This window comes from Calcarisporiella thermophila (genome assembly GCF_041956535.1).
Source record: "Calcarisporiella thermophila strain CBS 279.70 unplaced genomic scaffold VTP21scaffold_2, whole genome shotgun sequence".
Lineage (NCBI taxonomy): Eukaryota > Fungi > Calcarisporiellomycota > Calcarisporiellomycetes > Calcarisporiellales > Calcarisporiellaceae > Calcarisporiella > Calcarisporiella thermophila.
In genome coordinates this window covers 561,796-585,891 of record NW_027192192.1, presented here as the reverse complement: position 1 = coordinate 585,891, position 24,096 = coordinate 561,796, and the positions used below count along the sequence as shown (strand labels likewise).

The window sequence follows — 24,096 nt, the reverse complement described above, 5'->3', positions numbered from 1 at the left end:
TTCTACATTCTACTTCCGGGATATGGTCGACGCGCTGTTAAAGAAGCCACATGATTTATATTGCAATAATGAGCATGTCGAATATACGATGATACCACATACACTTTTCTTAAATGCAACTCAAATACATGATCTCCCTTTTTTCTGGATGGGTTTACTTGTAGGGTGCACCACGCTCAATTTGCAAAGACTTTTCGTTCGAAATATCAAAAACTTACGTGTCATGCAACTAGTATACGGCCCATCCTCATTCCTAGTGCCGCTCGCAGTGCTTTTGTTGCTGTACTTCAGAGTCAGTGACCTCTTTTGCTGTCTAAAATGCGGAGGAAGATTGTCATGGAAAGATTCCATTCTGTTAGAGGTTTACGCTTATAGTATAGCAATCATAGCAACGATCACTCTCTATTCTTTTTTTTCATTTGTGAGAGCGCTCTTTCGAACAGGCAAGACGCCGCGAATTCAATACGCTAGCGAAGCATTGGAAGATGCACAAAGAAATATTAACAATTTGGTGCAACCAAATGTGCTTTACCCCTTTATGCTCATCCGTCGACCATATTTCTTTACTACAATTATGGCGGTAAAATTTATGTCAACATATACACAACTCAAATATCTGGAGGTAGCTCTATATGTGGCTGGATTGATGGTGTTGAATTTAAAATATCAGAGAGCTCAAAGGCTCGCAGCCTGGTTTATATTTCCCTGTCAAATTCACCTACCAGCACGATTGTGTGGTACTTCCGACGATGAAAAATATATAGGCGATGGAATGAGAGAAACTTCAAGTCCAAATAATACTAACGATGACCAATTGAAACTTTCTCTTCCACCTCAAACTTAAAAGATATTATGGAATAGCTTCAATTTTCAAGTGCATTATGTATATTTTCGTTTTTCAGCAATGTTTCATGTTGGTAAGATAAATATAATTTATACTATTTGTCCATAATTTTGGGTGAACATAGATACGTGCCTAAGGCACTCCCACAACCGCATCTGACAGATAATAAATTATTTGTTACTAGATATCATACAATCAAAGCTTTCAGGCTGAGCCATTTCTGTATTCTAGGCCAAAATCACAGAGCTCGGTGAAATGCTTTGTGATCCAAGATGGGAAAGCGAGAACAGCTAAGCGTTTATATTTGTTCTACTCCTCTAAATATTCTGTATACTGTTTCATCAATACTCTGTCACATATATCTGATCATTGGAATCTGAATGAAACAGCCAGAATCCAGATTCTCTTCATTTCGCGTCACGGGGGTCTTCAACGTGTTATTACATGCATTTGATCCACACTGCGATGAAATTAAGAATCGTATTGACATTTACGAGTGGTATCTCATTGCCTTTCTCCATACAACACTATATGCTGCATTTAATAGTTGGGTGCAGCTTCTTGTAGTGTGCTTCATTCTAAACATACAACTTTTTTTCATGCGGACATTCAAAAATTTACACAGCTTGCAACAATATTACGCGTCTTTATCATTTCTATTGTCTTTTATCGTGCTTTTCGTGTTTTTTTCCTGTTTTATTGATATTTCGATAAGTGACAGATGGGTATGGGTTATTCCGCTGTCGAGGTTTTTCCAGCAATGGAATTTCGATGTCGGTTGTTTGAGCATGACGATGTGCACTCTTAATTCTCTTTATGATTTCGGAAAAACATTTTTTCATTCAAGTGCGGGTTCTCGAATGAAATGCGCCGGTGAAGCATTGCAAGAGAAGCATGAGCAACATACTAAATTGGCGTTGAAGACAATCATTTATCCCATAGTACTTATTATCAAAAGACCTCTTGTATTTATGGTAGTTATGGTTTTTAAATTCCTAGCCGCTTCCACAAGATGGAAACCCCTTGTTATCCTCCTTGGTGCTCCATTGCTGATACCAGGATTGAGGTATATGCAAAACATTGTTGCCTGGATAGTTCGATTCATGGGACAAGGTCAGTCAAAGAATCGATTAACTCTGCTCGTAAAAATAAGAGAATAAGCGAAGCGAAAAAAGTCAAGCTGTAAGCTGACCCTATTGTCAACATTTACTTCCTTCGATATAAGGAGTGTTATATTTGCGAAATTTATCCTCAGCCATTACTTATTCGAATTGAAGAAAGCTTCAGTATAGTATATGTATATTAATAAATAGACTCTAATTTTGCAAAGTTTGGCAAGTAGTGTCATTGAAAATGCTCTCGCAATTTCAACTTTATAGAGTGGGTTGGGGAGTAGAACAATATTACATTGTTTTTCTTAATACTTTAATATTTCAAAACATTTCCACTAATGCCCTTAATGGTACCATCTTTTCTGTTACTCTAATTTTTTTGAATTTCTTCGGAGATTCTGACATCATTGGTCCTTAAATGGTCTTAAATTACCCCGTCATACGAGAACTACCTTGATATGATATTGGTGGTAAGGGTCAACAATAAAGATATGTAGAAGTAAAGTTTGCACACATAGCATTGCTAGATCAACTAAGCATTGAATATATGGAATCACGTAATGCCTCACGGAGTTTACATGTCAAAGTAACGGAGCCAAAGTTTATTTGAATGACTCTTTTGTTATCCATCTGTTACACTAATTGAATATTGTTCTCACCAAGCTTGTTTATCCGAACTTTAGCGAAAAAGAAAACAACAGTCAAATAATTGCACTTTCTGCAGCTTCTACGCATTCATTTTATATCTTGATTTTGAAATGTACTCAAATTATATACTTAGTGTACTCTCGATACTTTCAGGGCTTGCCATGGCCCTTATTGTCACCTATGTCTATAGGACCCATCCTGGCTTGACCAAAACAGTATCTTTTGCTCTCAGTTTTTGGATAGGGCTCAACATCAGCATAGAACGTGCGCTTGATTTGTATATCGAACATATAGTAATTGATGACACAACAAACGAATATTACCTTGAGTTCCTATTAGGGCTGCCCTTTTTCTTCAATTTATGGACCGCCCTTCTAGCAGGGAGCATTGCCTTTGATTTACAACTTTCATTTGTTCATCGAATCAAAAATATAAGCAAAATTCAACGGTTTTACGCTCCCATCACATCTCTAGTGTCATTTTGCTTATATCTGGCATCGGTTGCTAGAGATCCGCAAAGAGTGGAAAACTCTAGTGTTTCTCAAGGAGTTTTTGAGTTTGAGTCGTTAGAATCGATGGTATTCTTTATAGGCTTCATTGTTAATCTTGTGTGCGGTATTTATTCAAGTATGATCATCGCAATGGTCCTCTTTCGTATGGTTTTTGAATTCCGTAGGCATAATAGTAGCAAAGAAACACAAAAGAAAGAGCGACAGGCTATACTATCAGTATTACAGATCACAATATATCCATTGGTACTTATTATTGCAAACCCGTATATCATCGTCTTTTTTCTCGTAAAAACATATGTGCGCTTATATGAAAAGAAGGGGTTATCTTACCTTATTAATCATCCTGTGATGCGTCTCCAGGATATGTATGTGTATGTGGATCCATTAGGCGGGATCCTTATTCTCATTGTATTTCTGATGAACCCAACTCTAAGAAGAGGGTTGAAAGATATTTCGCGGAATCAAAAGCAACGGACATCCTCACCTCTGAGGATAGAATGAGAGAAAGCGGACGAAGAGTCACAAATATATGTATTTTTGCAATTGCCAACAATTCTATTCCAATTGTTTTCTTATATGAGCTCAGATCTTACGAAGTTATATAGAGGCTATACGTAAAACTGGGAAAATAAACACGGTTATCAAGAAAGCGTTTTGAAGTGGTACGATTTTAATTTTAATTAAAAATATGGTGTATACGAAGGAATGAATACTGCGATTAATGCAGTATAAAGATGAAATCTGAGATATTTATATCAGACATTCTTATTATAGGACTTTGAAAAATACGGCATCAGTTTCCACTGGACAAGCTTGAAGATTTTCTTATATTTTAATTATGAATTCATTATTCTTGGTTAAAAAAGCAGGAAAGCGATAGTTGATTAGCATTACCCTATGGATTAAGTGTTGGTGGAGCTCAGTTCTTTTAGGAGCAGCCACACAATTTACACCACTTGGGACAGTTTCCGGAATTACAGCCTCTTATCATGCAAGCCTTTGGCAAGCAAAGTTGACTGCAAGCGGATTTCTTAGCCTCCAGCTCAATAGGGGAGGCAACAGCCACGACAACGATTGCTGCCACAAAAATAAAAACAATGCCTTTCACCATCGCCAGATAGAAGGTTATAGATAGCAGCTGTGTATACTACTAGATGGAAGGGGATTCTCCTTCTCTTAGCTCCCTTTTTATAAAAGGTTGACTTGGGTAAGGGGTATGATATAATGTGCTTTGGAACTTTTTTCTGAGGTGAATGAAGAGGGACCCATCTTCAGAGTTCTATGGCAAAGTGGGAAACTGTTTACTTATGGATTAGACTATACTTTACTGAAATACTTTAAAGACTAATTTTCAAAGCTTGCCTTTATGGTCCTCTCGAATGGTTGATGATAAATGTACATCCTTAATTCGTATAATTTTGCAAGATGTATGATTAATAACAATTACAAAAAAATAAAAATTCATTGTTCCTAACTTATCTACATAAAATGCTGGGTAGAATGAGGGTATTCATACCATATGTTTATAAAGTGATCCCTACTAGGCTGTTATTCCTGCTAATTTTTAGAAATTTTTGTGCACGCATTATTAGCGCAAATAAAACTCTAAATCCTAAGGAACTTTAGATATTGTAGATTTCAGAATGGAATAGCATATTAGTATATTAAAACAATAGCTATCTGGGAATAACACGAAGCCGTGTAGATATAAAAGAGATTGAGCTATGATGTATACGTTACCCACTGCTGACCCGAGTAATGGGCTTCAATTCGGGTCAAGTCAAAAATATTTATGTGAAAAACCTATAGCTGAGCTGTCCTGGAACGCCCATCTCTGGATCAAGTGGACATAGTTTGAAGAGACTTTATTTTTTCCTTGAAAGTCAAATCGAGCTCATACTTTTGATACGTGAGAAAATTTGTAAACTTCTAGCTTCGAAGCATCAGACAAATGAAATATTTGGTTAGGTAAGCTGAACGATACAGGGAAGATTCCTTTATGATATTGGATTTTGATTCCAGGTTCACGAATAGAAATGAAGCATTGGGCTCAGATCCTAAATCTAGCCTTGTAATAAAGGATGGGGGCTTATATTTTTCATTGTCAGCATTTTGCCTGAGAAAGGCCCCTAGTCAAAAATATGAAATTCAGGGGAAGTTTGGCAAGATTTCGAAGGAATCCTGGTTCGAACGAATAGTGAACTAGATGACAGTTCTCATGTAGCATTGGCAACTTCTTAGTCATTCTCGCCCTGCCTTCACAGAGCTTTGTCGTTGCCTCTATCCTATTCCCTTCGATACCATACACTCTCGAAGCTTTCTTTTAGCTTGGTAAACTTATCCGAAGAAGGAAACATAAATTAATCAAGTATTGCAGTGCGGTGGCAAATTGGCGGCAAATGCTAGACAAGTTATATTAGTTTGGTCAACCCTGGCATTTGCAAAAAAACAATCTTAGCAAATACTTTTCTACGTGCGCGTTTATCCCATCTTTATTAATAATGAGGCGACCAGGACCTATTTAGTTTTTCTTGGTCCAATCTTGTGTTTTACTTTCTATTTCTACCTATCCGTTTAGGCTCCAATATGTACTCCATCTATCTTTCCCTGAACATCGCTTCGATGTTCTCAGGACTACTCATGGCGCTGCTAGTCTTCTACTTCCGCCGTGCACAACCGGAAATCACCAACAGCGTGGCCTTCAAACTTAGTCTCTGGATCGGGGTTAAATGTATGCTTTGGCATGCCACCAAACTCCTGATCAATATTTTTGAAGGTCCAACCGAATATTCCAGATCATTTGGAGTTCGCATCATGGCTCGATCCGATTTCCTCTTCGAATTGTGGGGGGCATTACTTGCGGCATGCATCGCGCTCGATCTGCAACTCTCATTCATACATAGGATGAAGGACATGCAACGAATCCAGCGATACTATGCTCCCGTGTGCTTCTTGATACCCTTTTTTATGCTTGTGATACTGGTCGTGACTGATCCTTTCAAGAACGAGTCAATTTATGAGGAGAGAGCGGGCTCAAATGAGCATCTGTGGCACATGATGACCATCCTGATCGGTGTGGTTAGCATTAGTTTGTGCGCCATTTATTCTCTTGTTGTTGTGATGGTAGTGCTTTTACGGGTGGCGAAGGAATTCCAAAATTTGAAAAAATCACACGATCTCCGGAATGTCACCAAAGAATTACAGTGGAAGGAAAGGCAGCTTATCAGCCATGTCCTTCGAGTTTTGCTCTATCCGATGGTGCTCGTCATCACCCAGCCCTATTACTTCATTTATGCAGTGCTGGGCTTCCTTCTCTACACATTAGTCCCCAACTCGGAAGACTACCATTTTGAAAATATCATGGGATTTTTTGATATTGTCAGCACCTACGCAAGTGCCTCGATTGGCCTTCTCAACCTTGGGGTATTGCTTCTGAACCCCACGCTACACCGCGCCATCAGCGCGCCCCCCTGTCCGATCAGCCCGGAGTGCTATCCCACTCAAAGCTTGACTGGAAGTCCTCCCAGGACGACCACCGAGAAGATACTGAGCCCAATCGATTCCAGCTTCCGAAACCTGACAAAGGCCATCAAGGAGAGACGATACATGGGAACAAGCAGTATGAACCTATTATGAACTAACGTGTGTATATATTTCGTTATTTAATCCTGGCTCTGAAGAAATGGCAATACGCGTTGTAACATTTCTTGCACTTTGAATCATTTTAACTATTGTTCAATAGCATTTTATCCTAGACATGGCAATGTATTGTTTTATTAACTATAATATATTTAACACAAATCATTAAAAATAATAAAGCAATATTATTGAAATTTTACGCCATCGCCATGATTATGGAGGGTGAAGATCAATACAGCCAGATAGATTTGTAGTGGGAAATGCTTACTGTCACTCTTCACAATTGATCTCTTCCGCTGGGCGGCTAGGGGGAAATCCTCTTCTATCCTCTCTTTATGCCTATATTGGAGTATAGAAATGCCCGTATGATATCATAGTCTGGTTAGAGTTGGCCAATTCGGCTTCTTGGAATTCTCGGTGCAGTTAGGTGAGCAAGAATGTGAGCACCGTGAGTCTCCACGAAAAAACTCTTTGACACCGGCAATATTAGCAAATGCAGCTTTGACTCACTAATCATGATTGCTTCTAGCATCGTTATTATTTTCTCGACTCATTATGTAAAGTCGATCTCGAATACAGGGACTGAACCAGCGTTTCATCCTTCAATAAACTCCCATGCTAGGTAAAATATAAAATATCATTTTGAGAACATAGCCCCTTCAACTGTTAAGCTTTTCTTATTATGGGCCAGCAGAATGGACCATTCTCTCGAAGATAGTGTACACGTTACCATTGCGATTTAAAGAACTAGAACCCCTATAAACTCCTGAATCTTTATTTTGGTTTCGAACCATGACGCGCCAGAAAAGACAAATTGCCGTCGATCGAAACGCATTCCCTCCAGTTTCACAATGGGGGCCCGTGCGCATAACGCGACCTCATAACCCGCTTTCTGTTTGGCTCTCATTTCCCCATTTCATCGTTCAAAACGTTTGAGAGCACAGGCAATGAAATGGCTGTTATTCAAGTATGCCCTCCTGGTAGCCAGCGTATGTCAGGCCAGGATTCTAGTTTCCATCGAGGACCTGCGGGGTGACACTTGGACGCCCGGCCAGAGCGGGACTATCAACTGGTAATGCTCGTTTCGTTTGTTTTGCATTGGCACCCTCATGCTTCGTCATTTCTTCTCATGCCCTCCCCCCTCCTCTGCCCCATTCTATCTTCTTCTTCATTCTCATCTCCCCAGGGCGTTCTCTCACATTCCCCCTCCCAATTCAAAGACATCCATTTCCCTGCAGACCGTCGCCGGCACCCCACTCTATAGCATCAACGAGGTTCCCGTCACAAGGCTCTACCAGGTGTGGGCCTTGCCGGGAGACCTGCCCGAGGGGGTGTACGTAGTGCGAGTGGAGAATTCCGGCGAGTACGGCACCAGCCTTCCATTCCAGTACAAGCCGGGCGTTGGCGCGACCATGAATACCTTCAACGTCACCACCACACTCACCCCAACCAAGGGAGCCATGCCCACAAGCGGCAAACGTGCGAAGAACCAAGCCCTTCCGGTGAGCACCTCGACGCCAAAGAAGCCATCGCCCCTGGCGAAAGCTCTGGACGGGCACAAGCCCTCCAGCTCGACTGGCTCGATTGTCCCCACCGTTCTGGGGTGCATGGCGGGGGTGGTGCTAGCGGCGGCGGCAGGCGTCTATGCGGCAAGGCGGAAGTGGGGAAGGCAACGAATCAGAAAAGAGGACATACGCTTGGTGCAGACGGAGAAGCTCATTCGGATTTAGTTAGATGTCATTTGCTACCATTTTCTGTTATTTCAGCTGTAATATGTGAAGGCATAAATAGACGATCCCTATATGTTCCACTCTTCACTCTCTACAAACATTAGGTATATCGCTCAAAGCTCAAACACACACAAACTAAGGGCCATTGGAAACTCTTCTCACAATTCCGCCTTTCTTGGCTCTATCCCCTTTTCTCCCTTGACTTTTTCTTGGGCCTCAAATTTCATCAGTTTTCCCTCCAGTTCCCTCACCTTCCCCTCCAGCTCCTCTAGCCTCTTCTTCACGTTCCCTAATTTGCCCTCCTCGGCAGCTCCTGCAGCCGCGTGCAGCTCCCGCAACCTTCTCTCAAGCCAGGGCCGCTCTTGCTCTGGTAGGGTGGCTTGTACAGCCTGTACATCGTCTGCATGCTGTGTGGCTCCCAAGGAAACAAGAGCGTCGACGGCCGAGATGCGCACGTTGATGATGGGGTCTCGCAGCATCTCGGTAAGCAGGTCGACTGCCTCGTGCTGGAGTCGTTTCTCAAGGTGGCTCGCACTGGCAGCTATGGCAGTTGGAAGAGCTGGGCGGGTGAATGCTGGTTCGTGACGGCAGCAGGAGAGTAGGTAAGGGAGGACCTCCGGACTGCGGTATATCCCCAATGCTAATTAAAAAATAGCCAAGATGTATGATGCTATTAACAAACAAGCTCGACAGGTTGGCAAAGGAGCAGGATTGTATCTACCTCGGAGGGCACCGAAGCGCACCAACCCGTGTTGTCCCCACAAGCTTTCATCCTTGGCCACTCGCATTAGCAATTCTAAATCGTCGGGGTGCTGTTGCAGCGCCAAACTTTGAAGGGCAGCTCCATGAGCTCGGTAGGGCAACTCGGGGCGCTGCAGGAATTTGAGCAAGGCTTGACGGATTCTCTCGTCACGCATATTGCATGCCATCACTATTGGGAGGAGAGCAAGGGGGTTGCGTTCCCGTTCCAACATCTCGGCCAGTATCTCTAGGCCAAAGGCAGATTTCGAGGCTGACAGGAACTCCGCCACTATTATATATATATATATATTAAAATGAAAATGGGTGAATCATGGTCGAATGATAATTGTCCGCGATAGCAGGTTCACGAATTTCCAAGATTCAACTTCGTTATGATTGGAATGAATAAAAGGTGTTCCTCAACCTACCTCGAATGCGGACGCCATAGAACGACTCCTTCTCCACGAGCTCCCGAACTTTCTTAAGCGCCGAGCGACTCCCAATATTGACCAGCTGGCCAAAGGCCCTGACGCGGTTCCAAACATCTTTCGACTTACATGCAGTCTCTTCCCAGATCTCCTCGCTCACGCCATTCACGCCCTCCAATCCAAATAGGATTTTTCCCCGCGGATCCACTCTAAACTGAGTTGGCTTGACGGCCTCCGGAAGAGGGATCAAGACGACCGCGCGATTGGTCTCGAAACGCGCAACGGCCGAGTGCGTATGCCCGTTGGAGTCTTCCACCTCCACCTCCAGGTCAAAGTGAAACACGTTGCCGCCGGTCTGGGTCTGCTCCATCACCACTTGGACCCCGACTTTCTCCAGCAGCTCGTAATGTATGCGCAGGCTGGGGTACCCTGGGGAATAGACCCACTCATCGAAGAAGCGCGTCAAATTCTTTCCGCTTGCCTGCTCAAGATGTCCCTTAAACGCTTCGGTGGTCACCACCTTAAACCGGTGTTCATCCAAGTAGCTGCGCACCCCCTTCCAGAATGCATCGTCGCCAATCAGATGCCTCAGCATATGGAGCCTCCACCCGCCGCCGGGATAGAGATGTTCGTCGAAGAGGCGGAAGGAGTGATCGTAGGAGTTGGTGACGATGGGACGCGTGTATTGCTTACACTCGTCAAAATAGTACCCGGCATGGCGCATCAAATAGAAAGCGGTTTCCTCGCCATCCTCGCCGTTGTCGTAGTGGTCCGCAATGTAGCACACCTCCATGTAGGTGGCCCAGCTCTCTTTGAGCCAGGCGTGTTCGAAATGGCGAATGACCGTCATATTTCCAAAGTACGAGTGGGCCATCTCGTGGAGATTGATGGTATCCACCTCAAAGCCCCGCTCCGCAGCATAGCGAGGGTCCAGCAGAAACTTGGACGTCCAGGTCACCAGAGAGATGCACTCCATGGCTCCCCAAAGAACGGGCAGAGCGATCTGATAGTATTTTGGCCAAGGGACTTTCGCGCCCAGCTTTGCGGCAAGCCAGCGCATCATGTCGGGGGTTTTTCCGAACGTGCGGCGCATATCCTCGTGCGGGGTGCCCTTGGCGGCGTAGTATTTGACGGGGATGCCATCGACGTCGCCGTCATCCACCTCTTCGAACTCTCCAACCGCGATGCACAGCAGATAGGAGGGGCAGGGGAAGTCTAACCGCCAGCGGGTAGTTTGCATCCCTACCGAGTCGGATGTGACCCCTTCGAGTTGTCCGTTGGCAAGGGCGAGAGTACTGGCGGGATGGACGATGGTGAAAGTAAGCGTTGTTCGCACCACAGGGTAGTCAACGCAAGGAAGCCAGTACCTTGCTCTAGGATAGAAAATGAGAACATTAGTACGATGCCGTCGACCGCCACACCGCCACCAACGCGCCACTACCTTTCCGTTTCGTGGTCACTGACCACGAATTGCGCACCCGTGTTCGTATGCTCGCTTCTTGCGAAATATAGTCCGGAAACCGGGTGATCCACCGAATACCACACGACAATAAGACGCTGCTCCCCCTCACTGAATGGGGTCTCCCATTCCATTTGGATGTGCTTACCGTCATAATTGAAGAAGGCAAGTCCTTCGCCTTCCACGCGGACGTCCTCTAGCGCGACCGCATTGAGGGTAAGGCGGGATCCCCCAGCACGGCCTCGGACAGTGTAATTGACAACTCCCGTCAACGCATTAGAATCAAGGTCATCGAAGCGGAGCTGGATATCTAATGCAAGCGATGTGTCGCATAGACCCAGCTCGATTAATTTCGACCGAATGCATTGAAGGCTTGCTTCTTACCCATGTGCACGGGCTCCACAACCGTGTCGGGCGCGTAGTGGCGTTTCGCATCGGGCAGGGTAAATCCGCTGCCTCCATCATCGCTGCGATAGCACTTTTTGCAGCCAAGAAGGTTCGGCATTAGCTTTTTTAAGCAGGTCAAGTAGGAGAATGATCAAGATGGCAAGAATATTGGCAAGGAATGGCTTCGCAACCAGACTTCTTATATTTGAGTTGGACTCTCTCTGCGGAACCAAAAACGGGTCTTATGAAGCTCGGCCGGGCAACGAATCCAAACCACCGCCCAAGATTCCATAGCAGGCGGCTCGTACGTCCAAGGTGGGAAAAAAAAGCAATGGCTCATGGAACTTTGGTAGAATCTAAATTAGGTCGCACGAGAAATTAGTCAACGATGCTAGATCACGAGGGCGGGTTTGGCCACGGCTGAATCGGGAAGGGGAGAGCGGATATGGATAATAAAATAGAGGACTATTATATTTTTTTTTTTCCAAAGCAAGATAATAAATATAGAACTACAAGTGTTGAGAAAAACAAAAGAATAAAACGACAAAACAGGAGCAATTCTAATAAACAGATGGGATATGTTCAGTCATGGGTGTTTCTTCTTCCCAAGGTACCGTGCATTGGGGGAAGGGGGTTTCAAATGGTTCAGAGGGGGGGCGGACTGCACATGAAGGCCCACGTCCTCCTCGCCGCCTCCGCCCTCCAACGTCTCGCCTAGATCCTCCACCGAGGACCCCGCGGCGCTCCCGCCGCCTTCCAACACGATCGTGAGACTGGGCCGAGCGCTGGCCACCTCAGCCCCCTCGAACGCAGGCTTGACCCAGATGGGCGGCTCGCCCACGCACAAACGCTGCGGATCCTGGAACCCTTCATATCGCTCGAACATCGAGCAGTCGAAGGTGAGGAACTCGCGCTCCATCAACTTGTACTCGCGCTCCACCCGCTCGGCACTCTTCTTCCCGATGGGGCGGGTGCGCTTTGGATTGCGCTTGGACTTGGATGAGCTGTACCGCACGCGGCTGTCAAGCGGGTTCTCTTCCAGCAGGAGCTCCTCGAGATCGTACATGGAATCGTAATTGCTTTCTGCGGAAGGGCGGAAAAGGGGGGGGAGTTCCTTGGCTTCTAGCCGAGCAAAGTCGATTGGGGAAAAATAGGGGTGCTGGGTTATCTTCAGGAAGGCGATATTTTCCTCCCCTAACTGAGCAGCTCCCAGTCTCTTGAGGGGGTCGCGTTCGAGGAACTAAAGCACACAGAGATTATAAACTTAATAAGGAGGACGGGAGAGGAGGGAACGGTGGGAGAAGTTGCTTTACCCCTTGGATTGCGGATATACACACGGATGTGATTGAGTTGTCACGGGTGCCATATTCAATGTCCCCGTGCATAACGGCCTGCTTCAACTCCTCTGAAGAATGCTGCTCGAATGGTCGCTGGTGGTAATCGAAAAACAAGTCAATAAAGAATAGCGCGAATCGAAAAACTGCAAAAAAGGTGCCTACTCTTCCATATATGCACTCGTAGAAGACCACGCCTAAAGACCACCAGTCCACTTGTGGGCCATACCCTCCCCCCTTGAAAACCTCGGGGGCCATGTACAAAGCGGTTCCCGAGTGTGAAGTCAACGGGCGGTTTGGGTTATATTGAGCAGCAGTGTTGAAGTCGGTCAAGTGGACATGGCCTTGTTAAGATGGCAAAGAGAGGAAGGGAAAAAAACGTGTCATTCTCAGCCATGTAGAGGCAGCTACGATTTCAGTCCATACCTGCTTCATTCAGTAGGATATTATCTGGTTTGATGTCCCGATGGACAATGCCTTTTGAATGTAAATAGCGCACCGCACATGCTAGTTCTGCGATCCAAAATCGGACGACGTGTTCATTGAATTTGGATCGATGCAAGTGATAACGCAAATCGCCCCCCATCCTACATGATAGACCTCATCAGCTCCACTCATCCTTCGATCATCGGAAAGTAAATCAAGGCGCACATCAAGTCCATCACCATGTAAAGATATTGGCTGTCTTGAAAGGCAAAACGCAGGTTGCATACAAACGGATGGTCGACATTCTCAAGCATGACGCGCTCACGACAGATGTTTTTCACACAGTCCAGTCGGATAATCTCCGTTTTGGAGATGTATTTGAGCGCATAGAGCTTTTTTGTGTCTCTCCGCTCCACTATCCGAACCTGAAGCAATGGGAGGTTAGACCGCGATCCAAGCAAGGCGCATACCATCCACGTACCTTTCCAAACGATCCTCTTCCCACCACCTTTAGAAGCTTGAACTGGGATAGATTCACTGTTTAGAGAGATGACAACATCAGGTTAGACGCCCATCGATCCGAGGGGGAGAGAGAGGGGACGAGATGTCCGGGCAATGCAAAAGCATCGTCACCTTCTTGTGAAAAATCCACTTCATGCCCGTTGGAGTTCCCCATCGATCGACCCGAGATTAAAAATAGGCTCAATCAGTTAGTCAGATCTGGTCTCTTATCTCCATCTGCTGCCGCGAACGACTTCTCCGCACCGAGGCAAGTAGAAGAGGACTTTTTGTGCGACGAAGCTTGGTCCATTTGCCCTCAACTAAAATCGAGATGACTGCGCAAATGGATGAATACATTGTACCACTGCGCAAGGCCGGCCTGAATCGAGAGTCCGCCAAACTTAGCAAACTGAAGCAGTGAGTTCGCGTGAGGCGAAGGCGAAGGGCAGATTCACTAATGCCCGATATCCCGAGGCCCGGCGACACAGTGTTCCTCCCCAAGCTTCCCCTAAGCCCCTCTCTCGGCCGAAGCTGCTCGGCGCAACGAGGCCTATTTCCCTCTGCTTCATGAACCCTCGCCCGGGCAAGCACGCCGCACCGCAAACAATCCAGCCCACAGTCCGCAGCCCATAACCTACAGCCCAGCCCACAGCCCACAGCCAAGAGAACCTCTCAAAAGCTTGGCCCCGCCTAGCCTAGCCTTGACCAGGAGATGGCGCTCAAGAAGTTCGAGTCGTTCGCCCTATCCCGATTACTCTAATGCAAACTGAACTCAGAAGAGGAGTGACCTTGTGGATTGTGTGCGCCTCCATGGACAAACCTGCACACCGTCTCCTCCGCCCGGCGAGGACATGTTACCATCCAAAGTAATCTCTTTATCTGTTGCCACCACAGTTTAATTATTATGAAACGGCCACACCTGGGGCACTCCACCTGAAGATTAAATTACGCGGAATTTCTTTGAACCGCAAAGGATGAAGAACCCACAGCTAGAACAATGGAAAGGCCGCTTTCCCTCCCACACAATATCTAGCAAAGAGATCGAGGCCGGTCAGCATCTGCTGTGTAATTTCGAATTGCGTTATCCCAGGAGATGGAGAAGTAACAGCCAGAGGATCGGGTTATCGATCACGAGTGTGTTAGTGGGAGCCACTAGGAAGAACACGATCAAATGAAGGTTCACTTTTGGATCAGTAGGATTCCCTCTAAACGGCGAGTTTTTCTGTTAAACACACACGGGCCCCAGGAGAAGCCATGTTACAACAGCGCTTAGAACGACGGCAAAGGCAGATTCAGCTGCGCTTAGCATATAGGCATCGGATAAACACTCGTGAGGTGATCATTTCAAGGCGTATCAGGTACAAATAAGTATTCTATATCTCGCCCGAGAGATGTCAATTTATACACCTATTTTTCGAGATATTGTATTGGGGTGGGTAGGTTCATATTGGCTGAGAAGCGTGGGCTCCTTGAAGAAACGTCTGCTAACAATCTTGCTGGAATCTTTACAGAGGGTGAAACCACCTAGGGTTAAGATCAGAAGAAACGTTATCGGAAGGACTAGCACTCATTTTGAAGAAATTTTCATAGATTGTGTCAAGGACTCAGGAGCACAAAGCCAATATGAAATAAATACAAAAGTTTAGGAAATATTTATCAGTCAATCCATTTTTAATCAGTGGAATGAGGCCTTAGTGATAGGTTGATGAGTACTAATAAGAATTCTGTTGCGTATCATGGCGCTGTAAGAAAAGACTTGGAAAGTAAGAGTAATGCCGAGTAAGTTCAGCAGTGAGAAATATTATGTTCAATCCCACTTTCCAAAAGTTGCCTAATTTCATAAAATAACCGTCACAAATTCCTTATATAAAATTTTCAATCACCACGACAAAGAGCAAGATATATGGACAGGATGAACGACGAAACTCTTGCCAAGATCTGGCGCCTTACCACAGAGCTTGCTAATCAGCTCTCCGATCACCGCAAGAATGTTTCCGTTTTCCAACAACAGGCATCGGACATTAAAGTATTCCCTCTCCTCCGGTTTATTTTGATGATGAGGACGATGGTTAATTAGGTTAAGCTTAGGAGCGACTAGAGCATAATAGAAAGGAGGAAGTAGAATCGAATAAGATTTCAAGAGAGAGTGGTATACTCCATTTCCACTGTCCCTGTATGTATCCCTCCAACCCACGGACTTTTTTTTTCTAGAGAGCGGAGAAAAGAATAAACGCGTACATAGCTATGAATCGGATAATGCCTCCCTCAACGCGCGTGTTGAGCACCTTGAAGAGCACAACATGGAACTCCGGGAGTTGATGCGAGACTATGAAGCGGTCATCGAAATAGCCATGAAAAAGCTTCGCAGCCAGGCGGTAGCTTAACTAATTAGAATTTGAGGGTTTTTTTTATATTCATGTATTCATATATTGGCCGATAGTTTGCCCAGCAGCAGGCAAAATTGGAACTTCAGCGCGAGTACGAGGCAAGGCTCGAGGAGGAACGTGTAAGCATCCACCTTTTCGCCCATATTATAGCATCCTCTCATCCTTGTATGTTTTTTTTTTGTATTTTTAGCACCGAACTGCTCTCCTCCTCTCTGAGAATTTATTACTTCAACAGCAGATTATCCGTGTCGGTGAACTCGTACGTCGGGCGTTCGAGAGCGAGATTGAAAGTCATGCTGATTACGACTCGCTGGCACAAGCATTGATCGTTGAAAACAGAGAGTTGGCTGAGGCATTAGGCATAGCAGAACATCTGGAGAAACGGGATGAAGTTAACAGGAGGAAAGGGGTAGACGAATGAGGCGATCCCGGACCCTTCGAATGTAAATAACGAGATATATATATTATATTATATCCAATTATCCAATATATTTCATTTTACAATCACACCATGTGAGAGATTGAAATGCGGATATACACAGATATCAAGATAAGCATCAACATGGGAGGCTCATGCTATTCTGCTGAAAAAAAGAAAACGGAGCAAATATCAAAGTAGGTAAACAAAAAAACACATTAAAAATAAAAAAAATAAAAATGTAATAAAAATCTCACACAATGGGTATTTATATAGAATGGGAATGAGTTGGTCTCCGTACATATTTCACCGCCTTCCTATTTAGATCACCACAAATCCTTTAGACCCCAATCAAGCAGTCCACCATAACATGTGTCTTTAAACAGACCTCCGTACAGTAGCGATCCAAAAAGCCCCCCCAGCCCAAATCCAAGCCAGCTAGAGGGATCGTAGAAGCTGTTCCAGTAATACGAGGGGTACAGTGAATTGTAGTAGTATGAGGAGTAGTATGGGTTGTAACCATAGTAGTAGGGGTAGTTGTAATTATAAGCGTATGGGTAGGTGAAGCTGTACGGATACGCGTAGGAATATGGATTAGAATAGGAATAGGGGTATAGATAGGGCGAGTAGTATGGATACTGCTGGTTGTAGTACGGCAAATAATAGTTGCCGTATGGATAGTTATAGTACACCTGTTGCTGTGGTTGCGTGGTAGGCATTACAATGGTGGTATTTGAGGGAGGGTATCCCGTCATAGTCGGATAGGTCGCAGGCTGGGGAGCGTAGGCAGAGCGACCTTGCGCAGGGGCATCTGAATTCTGTCGCATTTGCTCCATTAGCATCATTTGCTGCATCAACTGCTGCTGACGGAGCAATGCCAACATCTCCTCCATCTCTGACCTAGATTGTCCGGAGGATGGAACAGCAGAAGTTGAACTTGCTTGGGGGGGATGATCCGCCAATACTTGTTCCGGAGCAGGGGGGCTGGTAGGTCGCTGCGATGGCGGTGGGGGATTGTAGCCGCTCTCAGGAGGGGGTGGAGATTGAGGGGCGAAGGCATAGGAGGCAGGTATGGCAGTGGGCGGGGGATTGGGCATGCGATGGCCCCCCATATTCCCCGGGGGAGGTCGTTGTCCAAAGGGGACAACGGTATTGTCAGCTTGGATAAAGAGGGGTTGGTTACGTTGCCATTGGGGCCTATTATTTTGGTCTAGACAATGGGTAGAGGGAGAAGAATGATCATGGAGCTTGATAATTAGTAAACAATCGCGAATTAGTGCGAAATTCCCACCACTCACAATAGTAACCTCGCCTACTAGGATCTTGCATGTTAGGCGTCAGCCTTGGATTTTCCCTGAAAGTCGATTTATTAAGAGCGGATAAAGGAAATTAAAATTAAATAAAAATTAGATTAAGAAATAGCCACGCCCTTTTAACCTCTTTTCCTCCTCTTCTCCCTCTGTACGTCCTAACCTTTCACAACTCGCCTACACATGGAATTGCCGCTAGAGTCGGAAGAAAATACAAGCCACAGTGGGTGGCAAATCATTTGAATACACTGCAAAATGACATATCACGCCGTATTCATATAAGTTGGAGGCCATTTTATGTTAATTGCATTATGTTTTTCCTGTTTGCGCAATTAAAATGGCCGATTTTTTTAAACCAGGATCCAGAGTTCTCTCTTACTCAAATTTCCAATTTTGGCATAAAATAAAAATAATACAAAGTCTAGCGCATATTTCTACCATCTTACCGCGATATCGCGGAAACAAACCACACCCCCATATATGCGTGCCACAAGATCAATCTCGTAAAAACCCTTTGACCATGGCCAAAGCTTAAAATGAATACACTGGTCCTAAATGCTATCTATTTAGCTTGGCCATTCATTGAAGCTATTCTTTTACTCTAGATAAAAGAACCTCTTCTCCCTCCTTCTGTAAAGCTGCCAACTCCTCGCTCCATTTCCGCATCGATTCTCCACGCTGTGCAATGGCTGCTGATTTGATTTTCAATTGTTCTTCTAGACAAGCAATTTCCTAATATTTACAGCATGTGAACTTACGATCTCTGCCTGAGTGGCATCTATAAACCATTACCTGTGATAATGCTACTTTGTCATGCCTTGTTTCTCTGTGCCATTCATCCATGAGAAAATTTTCTAATGACTGTAATGCACCGAGTAGAGATCTAGTCTGAGCTTCAACCTCTGTGGAAATAATAAAAAAGATCAGAAACCATTCTTCGCGTGGATGTTGTAGTTTGCTACCTCTAATATTCTCCGCTCTCGCTATTTCGCTCTCCGGACTAGAGGATATCAGTTCGATAGTCTTATTGTATTGTGCGTTGATGTGTGTTATATGCTCCATTCCGCATCTATTGAAGTCGACTTGCAAATCAAAACCTTAAAATGATATTCTTCCATTCGAAGTTACTAGGTTAGGTGTGACGTTGAGATTGGGCATCAAGAAATTGACCGTGATTATTTGAAGGGGCTTTTTATTCCAACCCAACTTTCCGTTTCTTCTATTATTTTCCAACCAACATCATCATTTTGTAACTCCTGTAAACTGTGTGAATCACTTTCACAAAAGAAATGAATCCTGAATAGTAAGCATCTTTATAATTCTCCTATCATCATTGCTATGGGTTTAAAGATGTTAACTTCATTTCGTCCTTAGCGATTATCTCTTCAAACTTCTCCTGATCGGTGACTCCGGTGTTGGCAAGTCTTGCCTTTTGCTCCGTTTTGCCGATGATACATACACAGAGAGCTACATTTCCACAATTGGTGTGGATTTTGTAAGTTTTCTTAATACTGGCTATCGTCTCCGTTGGTAGAGCGATTAATCATCGTTTTTCATAGAAAATCCGCACCATTGAATTGGAAGGAAAGACGGTAAAGCTTCAGATCGTAAGTCTTCCTTATGGCTTGAATGCTCATTAAACAATTGCTAGAGCAGATTGGGCTAACTGATTTATTCTATTGTCCATAAACAGTGGGATACCGCTGGTCAGGAACGTTTCCGTACCATTACCTCTTCCTATTACCGTGGCGCGCATGGTATCATCGTTGTTTATGATATCACAGATGCGGATACCTTTGGTAATGTGAAGCAGTGGCTGCAGGAGATCGATCGGTACGCGTCAGAAGGCGTCAACAAGCTTCTTGTGGGGAACAAGGCTGACTTGACAGATAAGCGTGCGGTAGAGCAGAATGCTGCCAAGGTATGGGTGGATAAGTCGGAGTGGGCTAGGAGGTGAAGAGTATAGTTGACGGGCTTCTTATAATTAGGAATTTGCCGACGGTCTCAGCATTCCTTTCCTTGAGACTTCTGCCAAGGATGCGACGAACGTAGAGCAGGCCTTCTTGACTATGGCGAAGCAGATCAAAGATAGAATGGGCTCCCAGACCGTGCACCCGCAAGCTGGCGGAAAGAGCACGGTCAAGGTGTCTGCTGGACAGCAAGTTCCTGCGCAGTCAAGTGGTGGATGCTGTTAACGGGCCAAGATTTTTTTAACATTTCTCATTTTTTATTATCATTTTTTTCCTTCCCTTTTGCTATGTGGCTATAAGTGTAGGCTCGTCGATTTCCTAGTTCCCTTATTTTTTTCTTATTTGTTTCTTATGACTTCTACTCCTTGTTTCTTTTTTCTTTTTTCTTTTTTCTTTTTCCTTTTTTCTTAGTTTTTGACTACATCTTTTATTGTTATATTTCTTTTTAGAGCTGAAGAGACGAAGATAATTTTTAAAAACCTAACCTAATACCCTCCTGCTTCCAAAAGGGTTTACTAGAACCAGATGTATTGACTTATTTCCATCTTCAAACGAGATTAAATTATACGATTAAAATATTATGCCAACATCTCACATTATAGCCAAGGATACCAATGATGATGCTATAAAACATCGTTCTTCTCTAGGCCACGATCCACCGAATTCAGCCAATGACGACACGGCTCTACTGTTAGATGAAGATGAAATGGAAATGGAATCTAGACAGCCAGAGTTCCCGCCAGAGCTAGTCATGGAGGATTATAGACAGCGAATGTGGAGAAAAAGCATTGGGAATGTGTTCTGGATTCTTGGATGGTAACAGTTGAAGCTTTTTTTTTTCCAGTCTCATCTCACTGAGGTTTTGTACCGTTTTACATAGGTATGGGTTTGCAACCTGTCTCTCTCTTTACAATAAATGGATGTTCTCCGCGCAGCACTACAACTTTCAGTATCCTCTTTTCGTCACAAGTACGCATATGCTTGTACAATTTACATTCTCTGGATTAACGCTTTTGAGTCTTCCGCGGCTAAAACCCAAGCGGCGGCCGAAAGGAAAGGATTATTTGTAAGTAATGCTAACATCTAGCTAGGATATTATTGTATTCTCAAATCCTATACTTTTATTTCTGCTTTTACAAAATGCTCTACAGAACAAAAGTGCTGCCATGTGGTGTTGCCACCAGTCTTGATATTGGACTCTCTAATTCTTCGCTCAAAACCATTACCCTTTCCTTCTATACCATGTGCAAGAGCTCATCCCTTGCATTTGTGCTGTTATTTGCTTTTCTATTTAAGCTTGAGCGACCTCGATGGTCTCTCGTAGGTATAATATTGATTATCTCGTTGGGTGTCTTATTGATGGTGATGGACGAGACAGAATTTGTGCTTGTCGGGTAATTAAAACTTTATATTTACTGAGGACACTACGGGAGTTTTGTATTGATTTTGGCGTTTTTTTTTTGTCTTCATTACCCTTAGGTTTATCGAGGTCATGGTTGCTGCTCTGCTGGGAGGTTTGCGATGGTCTCTCACCCAGATATTACTTGAGCGTGAATCACTCGGGATGAATAATCCGATTGCGTCCATCTTCTTCCTTACACCCGTTATGGCCGTTGTCCTTGCGGTAACGGCGGGTTTTGTTGAGGGATATGACAAAATCTTCCTCTCGGTCTTCTTTGTCACTCCTTCGGAAGCATTGCGGACCGTGGGAGTTATCCTTGTAGGAGGTTGCCTAGCTTTTATGATGGTTTTGGCCGAGTTTTTCCTTATTCAGCGTACCAGCGTCGTCACTCTAAGCGTTTGCGGGATCTTTAAGGAGGTTGCGACTATATTCATATCCTCTCTCGTGTACGGAGACAAACTGACACCCGTCAATATCCTCGGGTTATGTATAACTCTGGTGGGAATTGCACTCTACAATTGGTTGAAATTACGGCGCATGTCCACGGAGGTACGGCAGAAGCTGGAGGTTACCCCTGGCGATCTCGGTGAGGAGATAATGGAGGATGAAGATGAAGAAGAGAGACCCCAACCAAGAAAGTCCGGTGTGTACAATTTAGTGGCCGAGAGTACTCTGCTATTGAATGACGGCATCCATTTGGGGGAAGCGGAAATATATCGCGAGGGAGCAAGAGAAAACGGAGAAAGCATAGAGATGAGATGACCCTAAAGGGAATTCCTATATAATCCAATCTATCGGGCTATATATTAATGGGTGTGCACTTTTTTTTTGGCGATGAGGAGATATTCTCATTCTTTGATACTTCGTTCGCCCAAAAGATTCTCTTGTAAATGATACTCTATTTCGAAAAATAATGTAAAAAAATTGTAAAATAGCAACCTCGAATTAGTTGAAATTCAACAATAGCGCCTCAAAGCCCCTATTATTTACAGTTCGGGATAATTCTAAGCAGGTCTTCAAGAGATGGATGATGTTTTCCTTGGGATTACGAATATTTATTTAACATGGAAAATTCCAACAGCATCCTCATGAAGTTATGATGTGTAAAAGTCATGTATACTTTCTCTCTATTGAACTATTATTGGTGCAAACGTGTTTATTGCACAACCCTAAGGTATTCATAAAGGCCTTCAAGCACGTAGTCGTTAAACTGTATTATGAAAGGGGGTTTAATGTGATCATCTGCGTTGTACCCACAATTTCATAATTGCTGGAGTTAGAAATATGATTTTCTTTTTCTACTTTCCTAGAAATAGTTCAGAAGAACTGTCTACATTGATTACACTATATCTAAATTTTTTTTATTAACAGTTGACTGTTGAATAATTTTGTTGCCTAATTTTTAGTCCCTAATCTATAATCTAAACTTAGTTATAATTTTTAATGAAAGGCGAAGTGAACTGCAGGGATTAGCCCACGAGTAGGTTCTACTGAAGTTTGCGCTCGACGTTTTGGTGCGAGCATTCTTCTTGCTTCTGGGTCTGGTCGTTGAGCACCGTAAAGCGCAGGTTCTGTCCACTTCCTTGGATCTCTTGGATAGTGCCGGTTTGCTTCTGCCTAGTGCGATCCAGGTACTCAACGCGGTCACCCTTTTGATATTGGTTCCACTGTTCCATGATGGTGGTTTTTGTGTCGATAGTTTTCGAATAAAGAATAGTTAAAAATAATAAATAAAATCAGTATTAAAACAAGGTTGCTTATATAGGACCAGAAAAATTCGTATTGGTTAGACGAAATTGGCCTTCGGCGACACTCCAGGGATGCCTATCCAATCCTAATGAAATAGAATGTTTCTTGTAACCAGCTGTAAAAGGGAGTACCCTTGCAAGGAAGTAAATCCCGAGCTTATCAAACCATAGTCTCGGAAAACTTTACATTAGCCGTGCAAAACAAGCTACAAAACAGGATGCAAAACAAATTGCAAATTGCTAGCAAAAATACCATAAGATTAACTTAACTACGGGGGTATTTGTATAGAAGATCGTCCTTAAATATTGGTGAGTTTCAGCTAGAAAATAAACAGAGATCGAAAGGCATCACGGTATACTTTCTGAGATATTCAGAAAAGCATTGCATGAATAAAAATTAAATCAATTGATCAATATTTAGGTATCGAGAGGAATAAACATTTTACGAAAGATTGTTCCATCTCCCTCCCTCCTCTTAAACTTTACATCATTTTCTTTTTAGAGATTTAAATTTAAACAGCATTTTGCAAATCTTAAAACCAAATGGTTCCAAAGGAAATCCGGCATTAAAGCTGCCAAGCAAACCCTTGAAAACTTCAGAGTATATAAACAACGGGAGAGTATATCCTTTGACCACACTACTGAGTAAGAATTTATAGATAATTATATATTAAGAGATATAATATACAAGCACGAGAGAAAACTGAAGACATTGTGACAAATATTTGAACATTCTAAACTGTCGTTCAGTAAAGTTCAATAAAGAAAACGAGGAGGAATCGATTTCTACAGGCTGAAGCTGTATAAACATATATACTGGCGTGAGGGTTGTAAATATTGATCCTATCATTTTATATTAAGATAATATAACCTGCATATATTAGCATAGGATAATAAACCTTCAAACTCGAAAAAATATTCTTCGAAGATTTTAATTTTTTTTTTTTTACTTAAATCTCTTCTAAGATTTGTAGAAAAATTAAAAATTTAATGTCCCCAGCCGGGTTCGAACCGGCGATCCTTCGCGTGTAAAGCGAATGTCCTAACCACTAGACCATGGGAACTCAAATTCACTCTGAAATTTCGTGTGCTCAAGATAG

The 24,096-nt window shown here is 43.8% G+C and overlaps 12 protein-coding genes and 1 non-coding gene across 13 annotated transcripts; 6 read left to right on the top strand and 7 right to left on the bottom strand.

Moving 5' to 3' along the window:
- Window positions 1-5,702: 5,702 nt before the first annotated feature.
- VTP21DRAFT_4313 (uncharacterized protein) lies at window positions 5,703-6,752 on the top strand (the record flags this gene model as incomplete). The annotated part of the gene is made up of 1 exon (XM_069394711.1): window positions 5,703-6,752. The coding sequence occupies one exon, from the start codon at window positions 5,703-5,705 to the stop codon at window positions 6,750-6,752; it is 1,050 nt and encodes a 349-aa protein (XP_069255921.1).
- A 950-nt stretch (window positions 6,753-7,702) lies between these two features.
- On the top strand, window positions 7,703-8,485 carry VTP21DRAFT_4312 (uncharacterized protein; the record flags this gene model as incomplete). Its single annotated transcript, XM_069394710.1, has 2 exons — window positions 7,703-7,827; window positions 7,942-8,485. 2 exons carry the CDS (start codon window positions 7,703-7,705, stop codon window positions 8,483-8,485), a joined length of 669 nt encoding a protein of 222 aa, XP_069255920.1.
- Window positions 8,486-8,643: 158 nt separating this feature from the next.
- On the bottom strand, window positions 8,644-11,618 carry VTP21DRAFT_4311 (uncharacterized protein; the record flags this gene model as incomplete). Its single annotated transcript, XM_069394709.1, has 5 exons — window positions 8,644-9,125; window positions 9,207-9,515; window positions 9,655-11,027; window positions 11,096-11,423; window positions 11,498-11,618. 5 exons carry the CDS (start codon window positions 11,616-11,618, stop codon window positions 8,644-8,646), a joined length of 2,613 nt encoding a protein of 870 aa, XP_069255919.1.
- A 468-nt stretch (window positions 11,619-12,086) lies between these two features.
- VTP21DRAFT_4310 (uncharacterized protein) lies at window positions 12,087-13,936 on the bottom strand (the record flags this gene model as incomplete). Its single annotated transcript, XM_069394708.1, has 7 exons — window positions 12,087-12,740; window positions 12,814-12,930; window positions 13,000-13,178; window positions 13,261-13,421; window positions 13,486-13,685; window positions 13,742-13,797; window positions 13,894-13,936. 7 exons carry the CDS (start codon window positions 13,934-13,936, stop codon window positions 12,087-12,089), a joined length of 1,410 nt encoding a protein of 469 aa, XP_069255918.1.
- Window positions 13,937-13,974: 38 nt separating this feature from the next.
- Window positions 13,975-14,614, bottom strand: VTP21DRAFT_4309 (uncharacterized protein; the record flags this gene model as incomplete). The annotated part of the gene is made up of 3 exons (XM_069394706.1): window positions 13,975-14,395; window positions 14,468-14,517; window positions 14,582-14,614. The coding sequence occupies 3 exons, from the start codon at window positions 14,612-14,614 to the stop codon at window positions 13,975-13,977; spliced, it is 504 nt and encodes a 167-aa protein (XP_069255917.1).
- A 121-nt stretch (window positions 14,615-14,735) lies between these two features.
- On the top strand, window positions 14,736-14,936 carry VTP21DRAFT_4308 (uncharacterized protein; the record flags this gene model as incomplete). The annotated part of the gene is made up of 1 exon (XM_069394705.1): window positions 14,736-14,936. One exon carries the CDS (start codon window positions 14,736-14,738, stop codon window positions 14,934-14,936), a length of 201 nt encoding a protein of 66 aa, XP_069255916.1.
- A 728-nt stretch (window positions 14,937-15,664) lies between these two features.
- VTP21DRAFT_4307 (uncharacterized protein) lies at window positions 15,665-16,569 on the top strand (the record flags this gene model as incomplete). The annotated part of the gene is made up of 5 exons (XM_069394704.1): window positions 15,665-15,787; window positions 15,850-15,910; window positions 15,973-16,136; window positions 16,202-16,267; window positions 16,339-16,569. 5 exons carry the CDS (start codon window positions 15,665-15,667, stop codon window positions 16,567-16,569), a joined length of 645 nt encoding a protein of 214 aa, XP_069255915.1.
- A 323-nt stretch (window positions 16,570-16,892) lies between these two features.
- VTP21DRAFT_4306 (uncharacterized protein) lies at window positions 16,893-17,895 on the bottom strand (the record flags this gene model as incomplete). Its single annotated transcript, XM_069394703.1, has 2 exons — window positions 16,893-17,776; window positions 17,865-17,895. 2 exons carry the CDS (start codon window positions 17,893-17,895, stop codon window positions 16,893-16,895), a joined length of 915 nt encoding a protein of 304 aa, XP_069255914.1.
- A 415-nt stretch (window positions 17,896-18,310) lies between these two features.
- Window positions 18,311-18,938, bottom strand: VTP21DRAFT_4305 (uncharacterized protein; the record flags this gene model as incomplete). Its single annotated transcript, XM_069394702.1, has 4 exons — window positions 18,311-18,406; window positions 18,477-18,608; window positions 18,669-18,778; window positions 18,839-18,938. 4 exons carry the CDS (start codon window positions 18,936-18,938, stop codon window positions 18,311-18,313), a joined length of 438 nt encoding a protein of 145 aa, XP_069255913.1.
- A 227-nt stretch (window positions 18,939-19,165) lies between these two features.
- Window positions 19,166-20,071, top strand: VTP21DRAFT_4304 (uncharacterized protein; the record flags this gene model as incomplete). Its single annotated transcript, XM_069394701.1, has 5 exons — window positions 19,166-19,179; window positions 19,251-19,371; window positions 19,436-19,483; window positions 19,570-19,797; window positions 19,865-20,071. The coding sequence occupies 5 exons, from the start codon at window positions 19,166-19,168 to the stop codon at window positions 20,069-20,071; spliced, it is 618 nt and encodes a 205-aa protein (XP_069255912.1).
- A 355-nt stretch (window positions 20,072-20,426) lies between these two features.
- Window positions 20,427-22,010, top strand: VTP21DRAFT_4303 (uncharacterized protein; the record flags this gene model as incomplete). Its single annotated transcript, XM_069394700.1, has 4 exons — window positions 20,427-20,662; window positions 20,727-20,912; window positions 20,998-21,240; window positions 21,326-22,010. The coding sequence occupies 4 exons, from the start codon at window positions 20,427-20,429 to the stop codon at window positions 22,008-22,010; spliced, it is 1,350 nt and encodes a 449-aa protein (XP_069255911.1).
- A 633-nt stretch (window positions 22,011-22,643) lies between these two features.
- Window positions 22,644-22,924, bottom strand: VTP21DRAFT_4302 (uncharacterized protein; the record flags this gene model as incomplete). The annotated part of the gene is made up of 2 exons (XM_069394699.1): window positions 22,644-22,662; window positions 22,740-22,924. 2 exons carry the CDS (start codon window positions 22,922-22,924, stop codon window positions 22,644-22,646), a joined length of 204 nt encoding a protein of 67 aa, XP_069255910.1.
- Window positions 22,925-23,987: 1,063 nt separating this feature from the next.
- On the bottom strand, window positions 23,988-24,060 carry VTP21DRAFT_t10. Its single transcript has one exon. It is a non-coding gene; the product is annotated as a tRNA-Val (tRNA).
- Window positions 24,061-24,096: the final 36 nt, after the last annotated feature.